At 38.6% G+C, this 22,773-nt stretch overlaps 1 protein-coding gene across 2 annotated transcripts in view; it reads left to right on the forward strand.

Moving 5' to 3' along the window:
• The first annotated feature begins 4,202 nt into the window (after positions 1-4,202).
• Positions 4,203-22,773, forward strand: part of LOC136412783 (extracellular serine/threonine protein CG31145) — a 48,359-nt gene continuing 29,788 nt past the window's right edge. For both annotated transcript variants that reach the window (XM_066395970.1, XM_066395969.1), the window contains exons 1-3: positions 4,203-5,244; positions 7,748-8,047; positions 19,148-19,272. In XM_066395970.1, the coding sequence (XP_066252067.1) occupies positions 5,021-5,244; positions 7,748-8,047; positions 19,148-19,272 (649 nt within the window). In that variant the 5' untranslated portion in view covers positions 4,203-5,020. The remainder of the gene's footprint in view (positions 5,245-7,747; positions 8,048-19,147; positions 19,273-22,773) is intronic.

Below are 22,773 nucleotides of genomic sequence, written 5' to 3' on the forward strand. Positions count from 1 at the left end.
GTCAAGATTAAGTAAACACATTTTTTAAACACATTTGTCCTCTTAAAGCACGCAAAAAGAGCATTTTGGCTCCATATAAGAATTGTTTAAATATTACGTAGAAAGTATAAATTTTAAAATACTAAAATAAGATTGGACTTACGGCCCCTCGTCACTGTCACATCGACATAATAATCGAATGCATCGGCAAAAAAAGCAGATGAAAAGTGGAGGACACTCAACACAATGTTCCGGATTTGGATTGCACGATTTTTGGTAAAAAGGCGATACGAACAGACAGGAATTTCAGCAGAAAAACACTAATAACACTTCATTTTTCCATATTTTTATCGATTCAACTAGTTTTCTCGGTTCGAGAAGCAAAATTTCATACGAAAAATTCCCGGTTGAGCTTGATTGTTTATGAAACGTCACTGATGGCAAAATTGCTGATGAAACAATGGAATCCAGAGCCTACGTGGAAATGACGTTTGTCTAACCATGTTCGTGGCACAGCGGTGAATTTTAAGAAAAAATATCTAAAATTTGGGCCTTTAGAAATTTTAATTCGTTTATGGAAATTCTTCGATATCTTATGGAAATGCGTGAAATTGTGAATTGTAGAAAAAACTCGAGGCATTTTGGTGGCACCGGGTTCATTACGATATCTATAAAAGTTAAGTCACGAAATGCCCGTAAAGTCAAATTTTGCAATCGGCGCTTTAAAAATTCGCCACAATTGGAAATTTCGTCGGAGTTCGTTTCTCTCTGGCAGGATCAATTGGCCATACGTTGAGTACCTTTCAGATTTTTTTCAGATTTCCTGAAGTACAACTTTAGAAGACACAGGGCGAAGCCTAAACTTCAGCAAAATGAGGATTGGTAGCTCTGTTCAGCTGTGGGAGACGAATCTTCCCGTTTCCGCTGTTTTTCATTAAAAAAAATTAGATGTGTTAGAAATCTTTGCATTTTTCTTGCTGACCCGAACTAGCCTTTAAAAGCTAGCTAACCCAACCTCAAGCATTCTCCGCCGTTCTAACGGAGCTTTCAGAAAGTTCAAAGTGAAGCGCAAAATTTCTCTTTTTGGTAAATTTCTGGAAATTCTTTTATAGAACCTATTTACATTATGAACGAAATCCGACCTACAAATACAATCTCAAAACTTGTAAATTAAGCCTTTTTTGCCGGTGCCCTGGCTGTCAAATAGCATAATGCAAAATATGCAAGGGTTAATTGAGTTTTTTAGGCGGCGAAACGTGGGCCGATTTCCTGAGGGATGTTGTTTTTAGGGCATGGAGAGAAACCCTTTCGAACCCCATTTTCAGTTAAAAATTCGCTTGCCCTGCAAAACGATCCGTGGTAACCTAATTAGAAGTAAATACACCTGTTTTTTAAAGCCTTTCAGTCAGATTTGCCTCATGTCGTTTCTTCCAGCTGGATAGTTCGGCCCTCTAGGACGATTTAATTGGAAAAAGAAACAAACGCTCACACGTATCAAATCCCTAATCACTATCATCGGAGTTGACTGTTTATCCCACCGAAGGCAATTTCGGTTCCATAAAATTCAGTTTTCCAGAGCTATCATGCGAACGGAATGAAACGAGAGTTGTCGAGCGCTGCAAAAGCTAATCCGATTTTTAATCAAAGTCCCTTTATTACTGGAAAATCCGAAACACTTTTTCGAACGTTCGTATCGACAGCATTTTTGTTTTTCTACCCCCTCAATGCCGCCACGATTCATTGTTACAAACTGGCGGATATTCATGAGAGAAATCAAAAACGTTTCAAATGTGTTTTTAGTATCTGTTGAAACACTATATACAGATATAGGTTATATTTCAGAACTTTTTGAATACGAGAATAACGCCTAAGCCGTCTCTGTCAAAAACATGCGGCCAAAGTTGTTACGCACCAATCAGGGAATAGTCTAAGACAATGGTGCAGAAGAGAAGGGTCTTGATCTCTCCCTCCGCCTGGGAAAGCAGCTCTTTTCTCATTGAACACCCTGGACATTATTGAATATTGTGTGTACAACAGCGATTCATGAATAAATTTTTCTATAAATTTTTTATTGATTTTCGAGGAATTTAAAGTTAGTCTTAACACATCAATTGTGTGGAAAGCAGGAGGATATATATATTTATTTATTTATTTATCACACTTGTCTGGGCAACCCCCGGATGAAATGAGCCGTAAATACCATATTGCGAAACACGACAACGCTTTGCAGCTTGAACGGCCTGAAATCGGAGGTCATCATCCTGCACGGACCGTTACCCATCCATATTTAACGCCAAAAGGGGTTAGTGTTTACGAGTTCCCCAAGTTAGTTTTGGTTATTAACATAAACTCCAGAATTAGCTGCATAATCCCGGGATACACGCCCAACGCGAACATAGGTAAAAGTAATTGCAATACACCTCGGGCTGCGAAACTAGTTTCTTTAGCAACTTGCTTATACACTCACCGTGTTCACCACTGAAATTTTAATGCCTTAACGTCAGCAAGTTGGGTTGTTATATGCATATTTTGTAACCAAGGCTGAAGACGGTTCTGTAACGTGATTATTGATGACAGCGCGACGTGGCGTCACTAGATTGGTGTGGGCGCTTGTTTTTACAGAGCCGGCTTAGGTTTTCATGCCAATTAAATAATTTCCTCGTAAAATTGTCACAGGAAGATCTCCAATTAAACTCAACGCTGCCCCCTCAAGGGATGACCTTTACTAGGGGTGCCTTGGACATATCCCAGTATGAAATGTTGAGCACTCCAAATGAAACGTTAATATTTAATACACGTAATTATTCCGCGGCAGTAATTTTTGACGGTGCAAGGGTTCTTCGTTGTTTTAATAATACCGTATTCTATTTTAATGACCAGAGAAGCGAATTGAAGTTGAGCGCCTCCAGTCCTCGGGTTATGAAGGATTTGTTTTGTACCTCCCAATTAGAAATAATATGAATGTTTTGGGGGGTCACACCCCTCGAGGATAATATAAAAACACTATTTATTTTAGTTTTAGATAAATGTAAAATTAAATTAAATTGCGGTAAAGCTAGCTATTATTTTCTGGACAAAAAGGCGGACTGAAAGTTGCGGTACCGCAGCAAGATTCGATATTTTTTTAGAAAATCAGGGTTATATGCAGGTTATACGAGTTCAAGTTAATTACTCCACTGTAATAATGTGAGGAGTTTCAAGGCCTCTATATCTACAATTCCAGCCCTAAAACCTAGCTCCATATATACTTTATTTTTGGGAGTTGCCACTGGTCCCATATGCGAATATTTTTCATTTGGGACCCGCAGCGGCTTAACTAAATTTGCCTTGAAAATAAACGTCAAGATTACACTATTTCGTTTTTATGCGGGTTTAAGAGGATCATTTTTCAGAAATGCCACAAGACCCAAAATGGCGTGCATATTTTATAAGCGACTGTTTTTCTTTCTGACTTCGTATAAACCCAGTATGTGGTATTTGAGGGTTTAAGCTTTTGTTCTTTTGCCAAAGAAAAGTGATTTTTTTTCGGTAGTAAAACACGCATTATTATTTACAAGCGGACCTGGCTTTTCCTCTTTCGAACAGTTTAAACTGTAAAAGAGAAGGCATTTTAAAGATTGACCAAGTGGGATCTAAACTTGTCGACCGTTGAGGATATTCAGGTCGCGAAAACAAATTGATCGTCCAGAGTGGAGTTTTCACAAATAAATTTCAGGAAAACTCCAGACAGACCGTATAAATGGATCCAATAAACAAGTTGGATTGTACTTTAGAGTTTTAGGTATACTGATACGAGAGCGAGATTTCTACTTCGTGTGTAGGTGGTGGCCTACGTGTAATTGATTTATTATCACTTTACGGCCTCTCTGATTCAAATTTGGATTTTTTTTTACATTTTATACCTGTATTTTAAACTCAAAAATTCGGTTTTCCGACCGCCCTCTGACCCACAAAGTTCTTCACCATCTCTAATACCATCTATTTCAAAGATACGAGTTGACTGGCAAAGGTCTTCCACTTCAACATGAGACTTATTACTATATACTCCTCCTCCTGTTCTATTGGTTTTGAAGTGAAAATCTACTGCTCAATCCTCAATTTGAGGATTAGAGTTAAATACCTCCACATCCTGGGCAATGCAGCTATAAGGAACAACTTGATTGCTCAACATGTAACTCTTTTTCTTATTTTCAGGTTATATTCTCGAATCCATTTCGTATAAAATAACCTGGATCGACCGACCAATCGAGGGCTGCAATGGTGCTATTCAGCAGCCTTGGTGCCAACCACTCCCCCCCACGGCGAGCGTCCACCCCCCAAGCCGCCCTCCATCGCAATACGACCGGAAAATTCCATAATCCTAGCCAGGCGCTACTCCCAGAATCACACGTACCAAAATCCAGAGAGTGGCGAGTCTCTTCTCGTGATCGATCCGGACTACATTCATGATCATTACAGTCCGGTTCTAGTGAGAAAAAAGCTTCAGTTGCCCAAATCTAAATCTGTCGATTGTCACCATTTCGAGACTGAAAATCCAGTAGTAAGTTGGTTCGTTAAGTCATCGCCTAGTGTAAATAGCAGAATCGAAGAAAGAAAGTCAAAAATTTCTTCGTTGCTGAATAAACTAGACAATAAAGCCTCGAAGACGTTCTTCAAAGTACGCAAAAACAAATCCCACTCGTCTAATGAGAGCGATAAAAACGAAAGAGATAAGACGGTGTTATCAAGCGGTGCACTTGGTGATAGTAACAATATTCGGCAGTATGTTTCTGCCTCCAGCAAGTCGACCGAGTTAGTGCTGAGAAAATCATGCGCTATTACCGATGAGAACCACCTCAAAGTAGTTTTGGTCAATCCCACTTACGAGTACCATCCGCGGCACCAAAAAACCAAGTACAGTCCTCCGCCCGACGATGTGGTGCGGAAAACCGCTGACACATCGCAGCAACCAACTCAAAACAATTGCAACACTACCGAAACAAACGCTGTGATAGTCGATAATAGTAGTGAACTAAAAATAGTGAAAGACTCTAGTGCGAACATGTTTCGTGGGGGGCTGAGACTCAAAGAGCGTCTAGTGCTCTGCCTGAGTGTGATCGCGGTTCTATTCACCTTGCTCTTGATCATGGACATTCAGATGGACTTAGGTTTGTCCAGGAGGCACCTGCTGCCTTCTCACGGGAGAGTTAAGTACGTGGTCAACTCTGAAGGACCGGAGAGCGCATATAACACCTTCAAGAACAGATTGTTGCAGAAAACGCACAGGTACGTTGATTGCTCTTATCGAGATCCAAAATCTTTGCAAGGAGATTTGCGCATGTATACACAATGGTACTTGTGAAAATCTTTTATCACATCTGTTTATGCAGTGTAGTTGACCCAACAAAATTTCGAGATAAATGCCGAATAAACAATGGCGAGCAAGCTAATTATTTCCTTAATTAGTCCGGTTGTATGCGTTTGCGGCGATTTTTGCTTAGATTTGTATTGTCTAGGCACGTAATTCGTGATAATGTAAAAAAAAAACAACAAAATTGGAATAGAATCGACCCTACACCCCCTAGTTAATTTGCATCGCACCGAGGCGCACTTATACCCTAAATCCGATCCTGACTACGAGAGTTTCTTGTCATTTTTAAAACGCCCATTTTAATCCAGTAAAAATAGGGGCGTTCAAATAATGAGATTCAAGGACAAAAAATCATCAATTGAAGAAATAAGTTAAAAAATGTTTTGGATTTTAAACATGTTGTTCACGTACACTTACTCCCAGATCCGCCCCTGAATTACAAGATTTTATTCACTACAATGTAGCTCGTCTTATATAGGCCATAGAATGTACTAAAGCTATCAACTTACACATTCAATTTCCTAACCTCTTAAAACTGCAATAAACACTTACAAGTTTAAGTGTTATTATCACCTATCAAATTTCCCAGACACTTGGTTAAAACTAAAGAATTCAGATCTTTATCGCGCACCTAACACTAATTGCAGAACACTTTTTTCGGTCAATATTTCTGATAATTATCGACGAAGTCTGTGGATTAAAGTGGGTAATATCCGGCATCAGTTCATCAAACCTTGATCTAATTGCACTTTGATTGTTCAAGTGGGTTGAAATTAGCTTTGGTTGCTAACTGGAGTAACATCAAAGAAAGGGGCAGAAAAAAAGGGGGATTAATAAGTTGAGTTGCTCGATCTGAGTCAATTAAGAAGAGGTGTGAGAGTATGAGATGGCCCCAAAAAACTCCCTTCACATACGAGAGAATCGCCAAGTGCAGACAAGTTTCTTGACAAAGGTGAATGCTAAGCGCAACGTCGAATTTCGATTTTATTAAAATTAGCGTATGGCTCCACCTGTCGACTGTCAATTCATGCACACAGCAGCGAAAGTGTAAACTACAGCACTAGTGCTATATACCCAAACCCACCCTTTGACTAATTACCCCTAAAGTTGTTTCAAAGTTTTAGGAGTAATTTCTAGGTATCTATTTTAATTGATGTTTCCTAGTTAAATCCTTCGAGAGTACATAAATTAGTCACTCAAGAATAATAATTTATCGTTATTTCCATAAGAGAGTCTTATTTTCCGAGAAGCTCAAGCAAATCAGACTTTTCAAGAATAATCTTTTTACCAGATCTTGGGCCATGGGGCGGTGTGAGAGTCTCCCTTAAAAATACATTGTAGCCGACCAACTAGAAAAAGGCCCGTCCTAGAAAATGACCATTACTCACGGCTATTCCTTACCGTCTTTCCTCACGTGTCAGCAACAAGTGATCGGATCGCTCCCCACGCCGCCCAAGAAAGTTTTTGCTCTGCCATGCTTTTATCCATTTTTCAGTGCCCGTTTTTCCACTTCTTCGTTGACAGGTTGATAAAAAGTTGAATTAATTTCCGAACTAGCGAAAAGATTGCGCCCTTAAAATATTCAGCCTCCCTTTTTCGTAGGCTCTTTTCAATGATTGATGACCGCTTTCTTGTCGCATAAAGCGCTTATATTTCCTTTCGAGCAGGGATAACATATACATCACGTGTCATATTGACTGTCGATTATCGGGGTTCATCTTTATTATCATCCCGTTGAGAAGGATTTAGTTGAATTCCTTCGCCTCGATTAAGCTCGAGACAAGTGTTGCATAAATTCTACTCCCCAGACAAATCTGGAACCGACTGGAATAAATTGTTTTAGGGTTGACAGTTACTAATGAATATACATATAGAGAACCGAATTAACATCTCTTTAATCGAGTGTAAACCGAATTAAGCCATTTAGCCTGCGTACGCAGTCTTTCTCATCCCGATAGGTTAATTTGTTACGAAAACATTGCGCCCGTCAAATTCACTCCATCCTCTGCCTCGTTCCGATCGAACCTTTTCGCTCCACTGGAGCCCGAAAGGCAAAAACTCGACCCAAAATAGCTCATTAGGCATGAATTTAATTATCTGGAAGTTTAATTAATTTACTTTTAGTCGGTAGTCGAATCGGACCCTCCGCTGGTTTTTTTAAATAATCATTATTCCAAATTGAAAATCCCCCATTTCGTTTCTATTTTAACTTTAACCCTAACGAAAAACACGCTATTAGATACTGTTGATGTGGGTTAATTTGGTGGAATGGCACAGGATTTAGGCTATCCGCCGATCGCCAACGTTTCGTTTAATCAATGTTTAGCCTTCCTCAGGGCTCAGTTACAAGTGAACATCAGAAAAAAACTAAAAAAAAACCGGTACAATCGCCTACAATTTAATTTTGTTCTTTTTCAGTGGTATCAGTACCAACATTTCCAAGGAGAGCTTGCCGAACGAAACAGCTCCCCTCAACAGCAATGCCGATTCGAGGAAGAACGAAAATGCCCTACTAAAGAAGTTGCCGGATGGTGGTGCAAAAGAAGAGCAATTTGACGATTTTAGTGATCTTATGGATTATTTGTCTCTGGACACTTATGAGAGGGCTAAGTTTAGGGTGGATGTGTCCAGGACGCATCCAGTGATTAATGATGACGAACACGAGTCGAAAAAGCAGCGAAATCTGACGATTGGGGACATCAGGAAGATAAAAATTGAGTAAGCGCTATTTAGTAAATTTGAAAATCTCAGGATTTCAGGTTTACCTCAGTAAAATCGGTCAAGAAGTCAATAGATTTGACGCGTTTTGGTTCATTTTAGCCGAGCGAAAGTGAAACTGACTAATTTAGGTATTGTTAAGCAGTTTTTAAAAAATTACAGCTGTTTTAAACAATTATTCAAACTGATTATTGCTAATTCATGAAACCAAATTTTACACGAGAAACACAACTTCGACAGAACATTTAACGTGGATTTTCGGTTGTCTGAAAGTGGTAAAATCGATCATGGTATAAGAGGCCAATTAGGTCAGTAACTTAGCCTGGAAGGAGGCAAGGGGATCAAATTCAATGACTCGATAAGTAGATTTACCTTCGCATGACTACGGTTCAATTACCCTTATCTGATAGTGTGACGACAGATCATCATGGGCTTTTTTAAAACCCATGATTATTTCATAGTGTCCTGGTAGATTTGGGGTTGGATTCTTGAAATTTCGATTAATATTGCGTCATCTATAATATAAGAAGACCTCACGTTTTATCGAATAAATTTTATCTGTAAGTACGAAATGCAGTAAAACCATGATACACCTACAAAACAGCAAAAATCACGAGCGCTCTACTGTGAAAGATCTTTCTTGATGGCGTCGAGTGCTTAAATGATTGATTAAGAAGATACCGATTGAGTTAGCAAACATGAGATTAAGTCAGATTTGGCTAGACAAATGCTCGAAATATCTCCTGACAAAAGTAGTAACTGTAGTGTCGGAAGCCTTTTGCCGGTCAGAATAAATTAGAAAGTTTAGATTTCTTGAATGGAAATGTAATCAGTCTTGCCACATTCACTAATAATTTAATATTCGAGACTATTTAATGGAAAATCTTTATTAAAAATTCAATATTAATTTTATAACAAATCGATGTTTTTATGTAAATGTTGGAAAATAATCCTAATGGCTACATTATCTTAATATCACTAATCATGAAAATGGTTTTTATCGCGATTAAAATCACGTTTTTAATGAGTTTAATTGTATTTTTAAATAGGAACTCGGCAGAAATTTCGAGATCTTTTCGAAAGCAAAAATTCTCCTTATCTGCAAAGATTTCGAAATATCTCTGCCAAATCTTGACGAAAGTTAATTAATAAAGCGATTAAACTTAATAAAATGACAATAGAAATCGGACCCAGATTTGAAGAATTCAGCCTCTGTTTACCCTGTGCTGTGATTGCGTGCGATTTGCGATCGATAAATTGAAAATTACAGCACGTGATAGTGTAATGTTGTTGCCAAGAAACTTCACCGAATTGTAGTTGGGGATCTGTAGTTTGAGAAATTGTAGTCGTCTCAACTATTGTCTTGCATTTTTTTTCTTACTGTGCCCATTATGGACATTAATTTTGACCTAAAGATCATTTGAAACACATTTTTGCACGTTTTATAAACGTAAAAAAGTTGACCTTCACAAGTTTTCATAAATATCTATTTGTGTTCAACCATGTTAGAGAGGTAAATGCAGAAAAATATCGCGTTCGCCATATTTTCAAGAAGGAGCGTTCGTTTTGTCCTATGTATATAGGGGGTTCCTTGAACTTTCCAAACCCCACCGGGATTGTTTTAATTTTTAAACATAGTTTTACCCGGCTTCGAATCACTTATGACTTTCGTGGTCTCAAGAGGGTCAGCAAATTTGAATAACTCTATACATTACATACAAAGGGAAGAAAACTGACTTTCTAGAATATTGAGAACGAAGCATGGCGGTCCGTAAAGCATTTTAATTTTGCGGTTAAAGAAAGCTGAATATAAAAAGGCTACTTTACTAACTTCAAGGCCTATTTTACGATCTTAAACCTGAAATACTGAGATCATACATAATGCTTAAAACACATAAAAACAGATAAACTTCCCAACAATTGCTTCGAATTTCATGCAATTACTTTAGATCTCCTTCTTCGTTCATCTTTATTTGCTTGGACCGTGATTTTAAAAGCATTAGACGTAGCAAAAAGTGTAGCAGGATTCTGCTTACTGAGGGGTAAATATATCTTTCACGGTTGGCAGGACGAACGATTTATATCTGCGTTTGTGTGCTTGCTACGTATATTGTAAAACTTCGAACAAAAATCACCTCTCGTATCTTCAATTCCTAGACAACAATGCCTTCCCTTACCTAACAAAAAGAGTTCGAAAGACAAAGAACTTGGCTCGTGTAATTATCGCCAGACAGAATTTCCATTTCGGATTTCAAAAAGCCCCTTTACTCCATTAATTAGTCTTTTCTATTGGATGGATTCAGCTTCCAAAGGGTAATTTTTATTTGGACCCAATTACAACGAGTGGCCTCGTTTTTAAATAAACTGAATTTGTCTAAAAGTGTCCCTCCAGCAGAAACAAACGTAGAAAAGTTTTCTTCGGAAACACTTCTGACGATCGAAAATTGCCCTCAATTAACTGGAAGAGTTTATCCGGGGACTTGGCGAGGAGATTAAGGGAACAATCCTCCGTTCCCATCAGCATCCTGAGTAATAAAATAATGGAAAAACACTAGGAAAGCCGGAGTTAATTCGGACGGTCCTCAAAAGTTCCAGAAAGTTTCCATTAAAAAAACACCAGAGTTTAATTCCCTATTTGCCTTCGTTTCATCCGGATTTTCCCAAGAAGGGATAAAGCCAATATGGGGATGTCCAGGCAGGGGTGTCGTAAAGTGCCTGGGATATGAGCAGGGGAACTCCTGGAAACTCCCAAGACCTTTTCTTGTAGAAACCACACCTGATGTTTCTATTTTGTCAGTTCTAAATTCGACATATTGTTAAGGGCTATACGCAACTTGCCAGGGCATGTTAACGTACTAGTTAAAACATCTGACAAGAACATTAATCCATCAAATCCTTAGTCACATTTGACAATAATAACGCGTCTCTTTCCATCTCCATGATAATACGAACGGAAACGTGACGAGAAAAAATTCAATAACGGAACCTAACGAGGCATATATGATGTGTAATGGCACATGACACCCACCTCTATTGTTAAAATATACGCACGTCTAGGTGTAAAAAAGTTTAGAAAAAAGTGATTTTGAGTAGAAGCAAAACCATGTTGGAATTAAGTTAATTTGAGCGTAATGAAAACTGACACCTTTATGCCTCGAGTCCCAGTCGTAGGATTAGAATTTGGATTGTTGCCAGGTGCGATATTTTCCGGTGTGGATCAGGTTTTCAATGTAAGTTTCCCTGGATCAACTTCTATTTATCGTACGTTAACTCGTATAGAGGACTCCACAATTGCAGCGAAAGCGGTGAGATTTTTTCTTTCGATTTTCGGTTCCTTGATATTTCAGAAAATCGTTTAGAAGAGCGGCTCAAAAAATATCCTCCTCAGATGGAATTTTGTAATGTTTGAAATTTTCAATTACTTTGATGAATTTCGCGATAAAATGCGCGTGGTAAAAAAAAAAGAAATTCAAGTCGGGACTTCGAGGTGGCCGCGGATATTCATTACCCAGATCAACGCATTGATGTGGGAATTTCATATTCGAGAACTCTTCTACATGTCTAGGGCAGTTTTATTGTATAATTGGAGGACAATCGTTATTTAATGGGTGGCTGACATACTCTTAGACTTTAAATTTCAAATTGTAGCAATTATTACATCGTTTACTGTGGCATTAGCGAGCTAGTAGTGTAACGTGCATAGTTCCGGAATAGTCGTGAAGCAATTTGCACAATCTCTTTTAATTTTGAGCATTTCCTGGGGAAATATGAGAAAATAGAAATAGGATGTCAAAAAACTTGCGGTTTTTCTCCATCAGTGGTTTGCGAGACACTTGATTCCGAATTTTACCCAAAGTTTCGCCTTTGAGTTGCAATTGCGGAGTCTCTATTTCCAGGCCACTTGGCATTATTTGTACAATAAGGGCGGACATTTTGCGGCTTCCTCCATAAATCCTCACCCCTGGCAACGGATTGCGTCTCCAAAGCGCCTGTTCCTATCGTGTCTTCTGCTCAAAAACTAATTGCTTTAACAAGACTTACAATGAGATCAGAAAAGGTTAATTTCACGAATGCCTCTCGAAACTACCCCATAAAAACGCTATCTTCAGGTTAGGAATAATTTGTTTGCGTAGCGGCACCCAAAGGGGGTGTTTATGATGTGATAAAGCAGCCAGCAATTCCGTCAAAATTTATGCAAGCTTGAAGGGAACACGCTCGTGAAATTTTATCGCCGCGGGAGGAAAAGAAATTTAAAGCTTTGTTATCACCTCGTATTTTTTAAATTAGACGGTTCTGCTATTACTTAGCATTAAAAGCGAAATATTTATCGCCCTTAGGGTGAGGGACGTGCGGCGCGATTCCTCCATCGGACGCCATTGAATTTTAATCGGCCCTTATTACTTTTCCTATACTTATTGGCCAATTTCGTGGTGTCGCTCTTAATTAGTAGTCATATATTAGAATTTAAAGACTTTCCGGGCAGGTTATTAATTTATAGGGCCTTAGCGACTCGATTTAGACCCAACTGACTTAACTGTAAATTGAAGAGGAATATCGAGAGAAAATTAACTGCCGTTTAGTTATAGTGCATTTTCCAGTCTTTTATTCTTGTCGAAAAGACCTGGTGGCCACTAAAATATTTAAGTAACAACCTGATAAGCAGGCGGGTCGCACGTTCCAGAGATATAGGCGATCAAAGTGCAACCAGAGCGGCAAAAATTAGCGCTCTCAAGACATTCTTGGCGGTGTGAAGCGAGGAATTTATTATATTATATATTGTATATATTTAATTTCTTAACAGTCCCATGTTTTCTTTTTTCAAAATTCTTCAAATTTTGCGTATGTTCCATTAAAATTTCCTAATGTACTTTCAGCCTGTGTTCTCTAGATTTGCAGGGTGTTGATTTTTTTAGAAGTAACCTTCCTAAACTCCTCGGTGCTCCGGCACTAACCATGCAAATTACGATACAACAACCCTGTTTGCGCATACCTGCAGAGAAAGCCAACTTGTCCGAACCCGAACTAGCCCAACTAAATGAATTATCAAAATCTACAAATGTCCCGAGATATCGATGAAAAGGTCTCTTGGGAAAATTTTTGGAATTATAGAGGTTTTCACTCAGATCGCCTGATTGGGATCTTATCTCGGTCGTAGGTGCCTCAGTTGCGGGCCAAAGTACCTCGGAAAAAGGCATATATTTTTTTGCGATTGAAATCCAGGCCCTTAAAACGATTTAACTTTAAGTAATATTAATTACAGTCTATAAAAAAACTTGGGCAATACTGAATCAAATCGATTACACCTGGAGGTAAGCAGAATACGTAAGCCCGACTACGACGCCATAAGTTAGTTTTAAATGGGGTTAAAGCGACAGGTATCGGGAAACCGTTGCCTGTATTTCATAAGGGCTGAGACCCGATTAGGAATTTATGGCAGAAGACAATGGCGGAATGGACCGCATAAAGTCACCTCTGGCAGTTTGTGTATTGGCTTTTAATATTGACTTTGGATCGGTCGACAGTCGCAACTTTCATTATTGTTTTCAGACTTTCCACAGGCTTATGGACTGGGCATCAAATTAATTAAGCAAGTTCATTAATTTCCACAATCCGAACTCGATAATTCAATTATTTTTCAGCAAAAATTCACGCCAAATGCAGAAGTTTTGCTCGGGAGAGAACTGAGAGTCTTAATTAGTGCGCTTGTGTCTTGCCTTTGGAGAGTACTTGCTGTGCGGTCCTAACCGACGTATGTACTGGGTGTTTTTCACACATTAGACGCAAATTTCGTAAAATAAAGGTAGGAACAACTTTGCGCCGTACGTTTAGGAAACACCCTGTATAACCAACAAAATTAAATTTTCATCTTTACCCTAATAGAAGCAGCTATAGGAAATAACCAAGATTCCGTGACAGTGTCTCTGGAGAGGTTCCTAATAAATCGTTTAAGGGTCGAGTGCCGTAATATGCATTGTATAATTAACCTCCAGAGGTGGAGCCGTTCGATCCAGACTCCATCGAGGCAGACGAGTCGCGGTAGTGATCAAATTAGTCGAACTAATGTGGAAATACGTTGGAACATTATGCGAGATGCTTCCATAGAGGAAACTTCAGGTTAATGCATTAATCAGGGAAATGGTAAAAACCTTAAATGAGAAAGTTTTCTAGTATTTGTTCAGTCAAAATTTCTATCTAGGGGTTTCTTCACACGATTTATTTAAATATTGGCTTTACCCGCCGCAGCCCTAGCAGGTTATTAGGGATTTTGCTAGAGAGGGGACTGGAAAAACGAAGAAAGTGAGGAAGGGACGAAGGGAATATATAAACCGACGGAATTAAGCGTTTTGACTTTCAGAGAATTAGATTAGAGGAAGCAGAGCCAAATCCAAGAAAAAAAAAACACAGAGATGTTGTTTTAGACGATCTGAGGATAAAACGAAATTCAAATCTTTTCTCACCGACTGAATTTTTATCCTGTTTTTTTGGCTTCAACACGGATCTATTTCCTCTGAAAACTTCAATATTGGGATGTTAAAGGGGATCTCAAAAGATTGAAGAAAGGGCATAGACACTGCGACTTTGATGGCACATACAGTAACAATCACTACATTGGGAAAATTCAGATCTGCGCGAATCAATTTTGTTAAGTTTCAGGGGGATTTTGTTGAAGGAATTTCTGACATTTCCTGGATTACAGAGTCATTCCATAATTTCCAGGCACTGATGCTGGATATCTAAAACGGGCACTAGGTGGAGAAACCGGAAAGATATCTAGGCAAGCAGAGGAAATGAATTTAATTCTAAAGACATTTAAGTGAGAGAATGAATTCACAAAATTGAAGAGATGGCATGGAGTCTCAAGGTTCATATCTAATCAGCCAGCGACAATAAATCCAGGAAAAACATGGAAAAATGTTTTAGAAAAAAGTGTTGTTGCTTCAATAAATTTGTCACCGAATTCCAAATTCGCGATTGCTAATTCAGTTGCAAATTAAAACTCTCGCTTTTGAGCAAATCCCTGGATAATCTACAGTCCTCGATCTCTCGTCAATACCGGCAGCTAACAAATTTGAATTTCATCGTTTCGGCAATAAGAACAAATACCCGACCATCGATTCCCAGTTTCATGATTACACAGAGGGATTTGCTTCCTCCAATCCGGATTAGCGGCTGCATCCACCACTAACTGTAAGCATTTGGTACCGGCATTGTTGCCTTTATTTCAATATTTGTTGTTAACATGGAATGAGTGAGATTTGAGGCGAGCGTGTGATCAGATATTAATTTTCAAAGTTCTGATGCACTGGGTGCCCCAAATTACCATAAAAACGCGTTATGTCATATAGTATGGGAAGTTTGTATATGAGCATACCTTCATTTTAGACTCTTAAAAACATTCCTCCACTCTTCCTTTTGGAAATTAAGATCCCTTGTTTATTTAGAAATTTATTAGGTATTTTTGTCTTTAACTGATGTTTTAGACGTTCTCTGGATATTTGCAAAAATATCGAATAATTCATGCTGTTTTTCTATTCATTTACCGGAAGTTTTTTAAATTTTATATTGAGATTTGAAAGCTTTTTCGTATTCTAAAGCATTAAAAATAAAGGGTAAGAATTATGTACATATTTTTAATACTTTTACAGATTAAGTGCCGACTAGAAAATGACGGAAGAGAGAAATAAATGGGATAGATCGAAAAGCTTTAAAAAATTTAAATTACAAGAAATTAAATTAGTGGAACACAAGTCCTGAAAAGAGCAAGTCCGTGTACAGGAATAGCCGGACGAAATTTAATATCGGGACATACTCAATAAATGTAAAAACCCAAGATAATCAATAGGAAAAAACAGAGTTGATGTTTTTTTTTAAATCGAAATTTCGGATTTTAAATATGACATCACCGCGTCCCAGAAGACGGAAAGTTGCACCGTTGAACTCTTATTCATTTTGAATTATCTCGCCAAATAAGCTGAGAAAAAATAAAAACATTTTTCAAAAATTTCAGGTTTTTTTTGAATAGCTCTGAAAGTCATTGGAAATTTTCAAATTTTGCTGGCCAGTTTTTTGCACTTCAAACGCAACTTTTCCCTATATAGTACGTATATTTTTTGATTTTGGATCGCTAATACTGATTCGTAGAAATATACCCAGAACGGACAAATTTTGCCAAAAACAGAACCATAACAGCTTGTCTGCAGACTTGTACATTTCGGTCAAACAGCAGCCGATATTTTCCTTGAATTTCCCCTTCAAGGAAAAAAAAGCTCGATTGCATCCTGAATTGAAACGAAGTTCTGTCTTGTAATGTTTAGCAGTTGCATCCCAAATGGGCTGCTTTGAATTTTAAATTTGGGACAAATCACTGAAATTGAACTTTTTTTCCATTTCCGTTAAGAAAACATTGAAAACTAATTTTTTAGTGAAAATTTCCTGTTGAAGTCTCTACATAGAGTTTCTGCAAGCAATCTGGCCCAAACTTGAAGTTCCCCTTTCAAAGTTTATTAATCGGCTTAATTTCTAGACGAATTAAGAACAGGAGTTTTCTAATTGTGTTAAGTTTATGAATAACACCGTGAAAACAAACGACCAGAGTGCGTGTCCTTAATTTCGGACCATAATAGATTAAGTTGTAGTCGTGTGTATTCGGATATTTGGACGTGCACGAAAAGTGTTATGACGAATGCAAATCGTTATGCTTATTAGTTCAGACGAATATTTTACTGTGTAGAGTGGCATGCAACCGTATGCAAAAGAGGCGGACGTGTTGATGGCGTGGAAAGGCCCAGATAGTCCCCACCTAGATTGCGAATTTAAATACTGCACGACAGGGTTTATAAGGGAACTCTTACAAGATTAGGATTTTATCTTGGTTGTGTCATGCCCAGTTACATGGTGTGGGTGCATCTGAAATTTATGATTAATTAAGGCATTTTGCAACTCATTATTGCAGAGGTATATCGGATGAGGAACGAAGCCTAACGAGGAAATTGAACATTCAAATAACCCCACAACGATATCCCTTCGCCCAAACTGACGTGAAATTGTTCTACGTCCTCTGCCTAATGAACTCGCAACAAAATCCGCCTCTATGTTTGACTTTATAATTAATTTCGGGAATTCAGGCACAAAGAGAAGTTCGAATAATGTCTTTAAGGGAGCGAGTTTGTCGGCAATTTTTGGAGGGGAGGAACTAAAAAACCCATTTAAGTTTTTTCGATTTTCTTGATTAATGGTATCAATCTCGAATTTCCTACTTGGAAATAGCTGGCACAATGTTCTAACGAAGGTCCGATATGTCCTGAGAGAAATATGCTCAAAATGCGTGTGCAAGAGCGGAGGCAAAAAATGCGATGTTGCCAAACTACTATATTTTTCTCTAGCGTTGCGGGAACCATTAGAAACCACGCTGAGCGATATTGCCGCGCGGAAACGGTTATGGAGATCTCAAATATGGACTATTATATTTCGAATGTTACGTATTGGATTTTATCAAGTCCTCTCCACGTCAAAAACTACCGTAATTGGACATTTCGTTAAGTCCCATTGAAATCCTGAATTCTCGGTTATTTTGCGTTCCACCCCCCTTATAAAGACGTCATCGGCGGTTTGATAACGATAACGAACCGCCCGACTATACGATTCGGAATTACATATTTATCGAATAAGTGTGGAAAGACGTAATTTTCGGAATAAATAACAACCGATATTTCGCTGTCAGCGGGACGGGAATGGCTTTTGTTGCGCACTAAATTTAAATTACAGATCCGGCAGCGGCGGCGGCGGCGGCCTCGTAATCACGGATCCCCCGAAACGGTTCGCTCTTTTGAGGTTATAATTGTGTGATGGCCCCTTTTTTCAATAGCGACGTTATCATTCGAATCAGTAACCGTAAAAAGCAATAATGAAACTTCGAGGCTGTGTTAGGATACGTAGTTAAATCCAAAACTCGGGTTTCGTCAATTTCAATTTCGATGTTAAAACAAGTGGAAAAGTCAAAACACCAATGTAAATGAAGAAAATAACTGCGAAGAAGGCTGCCTCGGAAACGAATGAAATTCGACAAAGTGGCACCAATAGTTAATGCTATTAATAATTTATGAAAATATGCGAACGTCGTCGCTACGCTACCTAACATTTCTCCTATAGGAGCAATGCAAACAATTTTGCACCTGCGTTCGAAAATTGCAGTTTTCGTGCCACCTTTGTCAAACATAAAAAAAAAAAATCAACGTGTATCGTGGACATTATTCCCGATTGTGCCCTTTGGGTAAATAACCCGTCATTTTCCTTACGATTTGTCTGGTAACTACAAGGATATGTTTCACGTATGTTTTCGATATATTGGCCCTTCGAAGCCATCAATCGTTTAACACTGTCGTGCCCCATTAGAATGCGCGTCCGGTTAAGGGTGGCCCTACCTTTAAGGGCGCAATTTTCCGGCCGACTGCCGATGTCCCCCGAGAACGCAGACAGTCCCGAGCACCTCGGTGTCATCCCTTGTTTACCTCGAATTACCATTTGTCGCACGGACAGCCTGCTTTATTAACCGGGGAGGGTAAAACAGACTCCCTTCAGGTCCGATGGATGAATCTTATTACGTGATTTAGCGGCCGCATTCCTATGCTGCTCCTAGAATATTTATAAAGGGCATGTGGCCTCCCAAATGCCATTTCGTGCAGGTTAGACCACAAAGGGCCGTCCTCATTTGCGCCCTTTTATTAGGCCCTTTGCCACTGAAAGGTAGGGTCGCCTCTCGGCAATGGCGTGTAATTACGTAATATAGGGGTACATAATCAACTGTCCAGTCCAATGGACACAATAATGAGTTTTTTGCAGTTGCCCCTCAGTGTAGTTCCAAGAAGTGCGAAATTAATTGATTATTAAAAAGGCTAAACTCGAAGCAGGGAAGTTGCCATTAATCACGCGGAGTCGATAAGGAGGCGATTTAGTCCGGATTGAAATCCGAGGTGTGTTCACTGTTCACCGTGACACAGAGCGGAGATGAGCTTGTTAATTTTGATGGAGTATCCCAGTTCATGACATCATCATTTTTAACCATGAAGCATTGTTGTTTATCTGCTCTTTTGTCCTTTGCAGGAAGAATTCCACGACTCTGGAAAAATTCCACTTGCAGATCTCACAAAAGGAGTTATACCCGGAGGACTGTCCGTTGGTGGATCAGCTGTTGACGGAGATGCAAACAGAACAAATACTGCACGTCGGTAAGCAGACAATTTTTGGAGATTGCAATGATCAGTCGGTGAAAGATACCTGAATGATGGCTCCAACGTTGGAAATTTGAACATTTTTCGAAAAAAGCTTTTTCGCTAATTTTCAGAATAGAGGTAGTAAAAAAAGATTCTACTATACTAGTTACATCCAATTTCAACCGGAGCCTAAATAGTTGAAACTTCGCAATTTTACAACGAGCACTAAAACGAGTTGTAGGGCGGCAAAGTTGAAATTTTAGTGCAGCTTAATTTTATGATAAACGAGATTTCGCTCCTCAGTTGAGTTGAGTGTTGCTCAAAACTTGGTTGGAAATTACAAACCGCCTCGTAATTTTCTCTTTGAGGCACGAATTTCGGACTATATTTCCTTTTATATCTCCCGAGATGAATTTTGAGTTTAATTTCGCCCGCGGCCAAGTACGTGTAATCCTAGTTTCGCCGTCTTCCAATTAAGAACTATTGTCAAGGGACGGCCTCATCCAGTTTTTGTCCCTAGATCGGACGAGGTAGGCCGTTAAGGTACATAATTGAAAAGCGACGTCCATTTATCACTGCCGCCCGTCGCAACGTCAACCGGGTATTAGCCGAGTGGAACGAGGAAGATCCTTGTTCCGAGGCCTAAATGAAATTTAATAAAGCCGCGCTCAACTGCCGACAATGGCGGGATTCAATTTGAGAAAAAGTTCATTTGCAAGTCGATTAAACTTAAGTCTTGCAGTATGTTAATCCATCATAGTGCAAGAGACTTTATACGAACTTCGTATACATTTACATTTCCAGACACATAAATAGGTTATGGAAATACTTTGTATCCGCAAAATCCATGCTATGTATATTCCATTCAAAACAAAGTAGTAGTTGGCTTGCAACAAATTTTGTTTGCATACGAATATGTTTGAAGCTTCTGCTTTTGAGCGTCGGATATTCGTTTAGGTCAAAGTTAGCACTACACCTATCATAAAGTTTGTCTATTTGTATTGGATACCTCTTGAACATATTTAAAATCGATATCCTGGTGGTTCTAATATAAATTTAGCACTGGAGCCGGTATGCCCTTGTGATTTCAATCGTATTTCGCCCTTAACGGACGAGAAAAAAAATGTGACGTTGTCCCTTTGCTACACAAGGGGAAGCACCACTTAACTCTTTTCGCCTTATGAGAATTTTGCGTCAATTAGGGACGAATTGTTAAACTTCTATTGTGGATTTGAAGTTCCCGTTAAATTGTAAATGCCGGTTTTCATCGGTCCGTTTCCATGGAAAAAATTACCTGGGTAAAGGCATAGGTACTTCAGTAATTCCACCCAAAAAAGGCGCTTAAGGTTTCATGTTTTCTGTTCAACGTGAATCAAATTTTAAATGAAATGGTAAATGGTTTTGGGTTATCAAACTGAAGAATACTTATGCGACTTGTTCGATTGAAAAAGTGCTCCTCTTGTGGGCGGTGCAAGGAATTCATAGATTAACCAACCATCAAAATGTGAATGACGATGATAGTGGAAAAATCGTCCACTTCTTGAATAGATAATGATATTACACGGCGTACTAAGATGCCCCAAAACAGCCAAAAGATATAAAGGTGCACAGGCTTAAATCACCGAATTTTCATTAATCTTAATAATGACTCTCTCAAGAATTATTGTAATTAATATTTTTTCCTGTGTGTCTTCCTACGGAATTTCCCAAATTGCAATAAATTTGGAGCAATACTGTACACTGCTTATTTTCCTTAATTACAGAGATGTAGAAAATTTATCGTTTTGATATCCCCCTTTAGTTCCTTAATTACCGAATTTGCGTGAACCTGAACTAACCTGAATTTCCATCTAAATTTAAGAAAAATTTGAAGCAGAATCCAAAGATCTCGTCTGGTATTTTTATTGTTTGTATCGTTTGACATCTACTCTGAATTTGTTTTTTTAACAGGTCATTCCGTATATTTTTAAAAAGTAAGTGGTCTTTTAATTTAACATAAGATGACATGCAATGTTCCTTATCACCAGCGAAAATTTATCGTACGGTTTTATGGGCATTATAAAACAGCTATTAACAGCAGATGATAGCGTCTGTGTTGAGGTATCTTCAAGTTCTCTAGGCCGCCAGTCACCCCAATCTCGCTTCGTCACGGACATATTTTACTGCGCTAAACATATATAGCGAGGGAATACTAGCAATATTTAAGCCAGGAAACAGCTGGCGGCACGAATGCAAGAACGGTTTAATAATTTAATAAAATATGGAGAGTTAGCCAAAATTCGAGTAAAAACACAAATATTGTGGTTTGAAAGCAAGAAATCACTAGTTCCCCAAAATTCGAGTCAAAAAGGCAACAAACGGATAAAAAATTAAAAAATGAAGAGACGCTAATTTTGTGCTTCTAAACGATAATTCTGTGCTTTGGAAAAAGGAAAAAAAAATTTTCAGTTCTGTCTAATCAAAGAACTTGTGGGTTAAATTTCCTTTAGAACTCATAATCTGATTGTATATGACCTACATTTTAATTTTTAGTCGTTTATTTGTATTTTCATTCATATCTCATATCTGCAGAGCCTTAATGAAGCTATTATATCAGACTGCTCGTATCTCTTATCGATTGTCAAAGTTGACATTCCATTCCTTCCATTAAAAGAACGAGATTGGAATCGATAAGTGTGGAATATGTTCGGACATAGAACATATTTACCCATTGTACTTTTCGTATTCTATTTAGTTTGAGAATGTCTGGACTAAATTTGCATTAGAACTCATAACTCGGTTTTCTGTGACACATAATTTTGCAGTCAGCATTACGAATATTAAATTCTCTTGTAAAAGCGGCTAAAACCTAATCCTCCGCGATGTAATTTACATATCAACTCGGACCTGCCCATCCATCACACTTTTTCAATTTTTTCCTCCGTCAGTCATGTGAGGTGAGTGGTGGCGGTGGGGGCGGCGACCTCCCTTATTACTCTACACCTAAAATTCTGTTTTTCCACGCAAACGAATTTCCTTTTATTCTGTCTCGGGCGCGCGTTGCCTTCTTTCTAATTTTATGAAACGTTGCGTTTTTCAATTTCCAGCGCGATGGCCGTGCCGCTTTTGTTGCACTGATTTATGCATGTCTTCTCCATTAAGGGCGCGATTTCCATATGGTAATTGGGTCGCCATCGGGAAATGGCTCAGGTATTGCGACACTAATGGAGAGACTTTTTTTAATATGAAATGGATGGCAACAATGTTTGTTTGTCGTGACGAGTCTGTAAGTCGGATATTTCTATACAGATGTACACACAAAGCGGAATTCTTGGCGTTTCATCCATCATTTAACCGCTTTGTGTGTTCTGCGAGAAACAAATTGGTATGCGATCCAGTCATTTCGCATTTTGCATGGCGAATTGCACGTAATGGAATTTTCTTTCAGTCGAAATCACGCCAACCAACTTGTTTCTCCAAACATATGTTGTGTGTTGCTCAGACGTTACTTTGGTAATGGAATTAACTTGCCTTCAA

The sequence above is a fragment of the Euwallacea similis genome, chromosome 1 (genome assembly GCF_039881205.1).
Source record: "Euwallacea similis isolate ESF13 chromosome 1, ESF131.1, whole genome shotgun sequence".
Lineage (NCBI taxonomy): Eukaryota > Metazoa > Arthropoda > Insecta > Coleoptera > Curculionidae > Euwallacea > Euwallacea similis.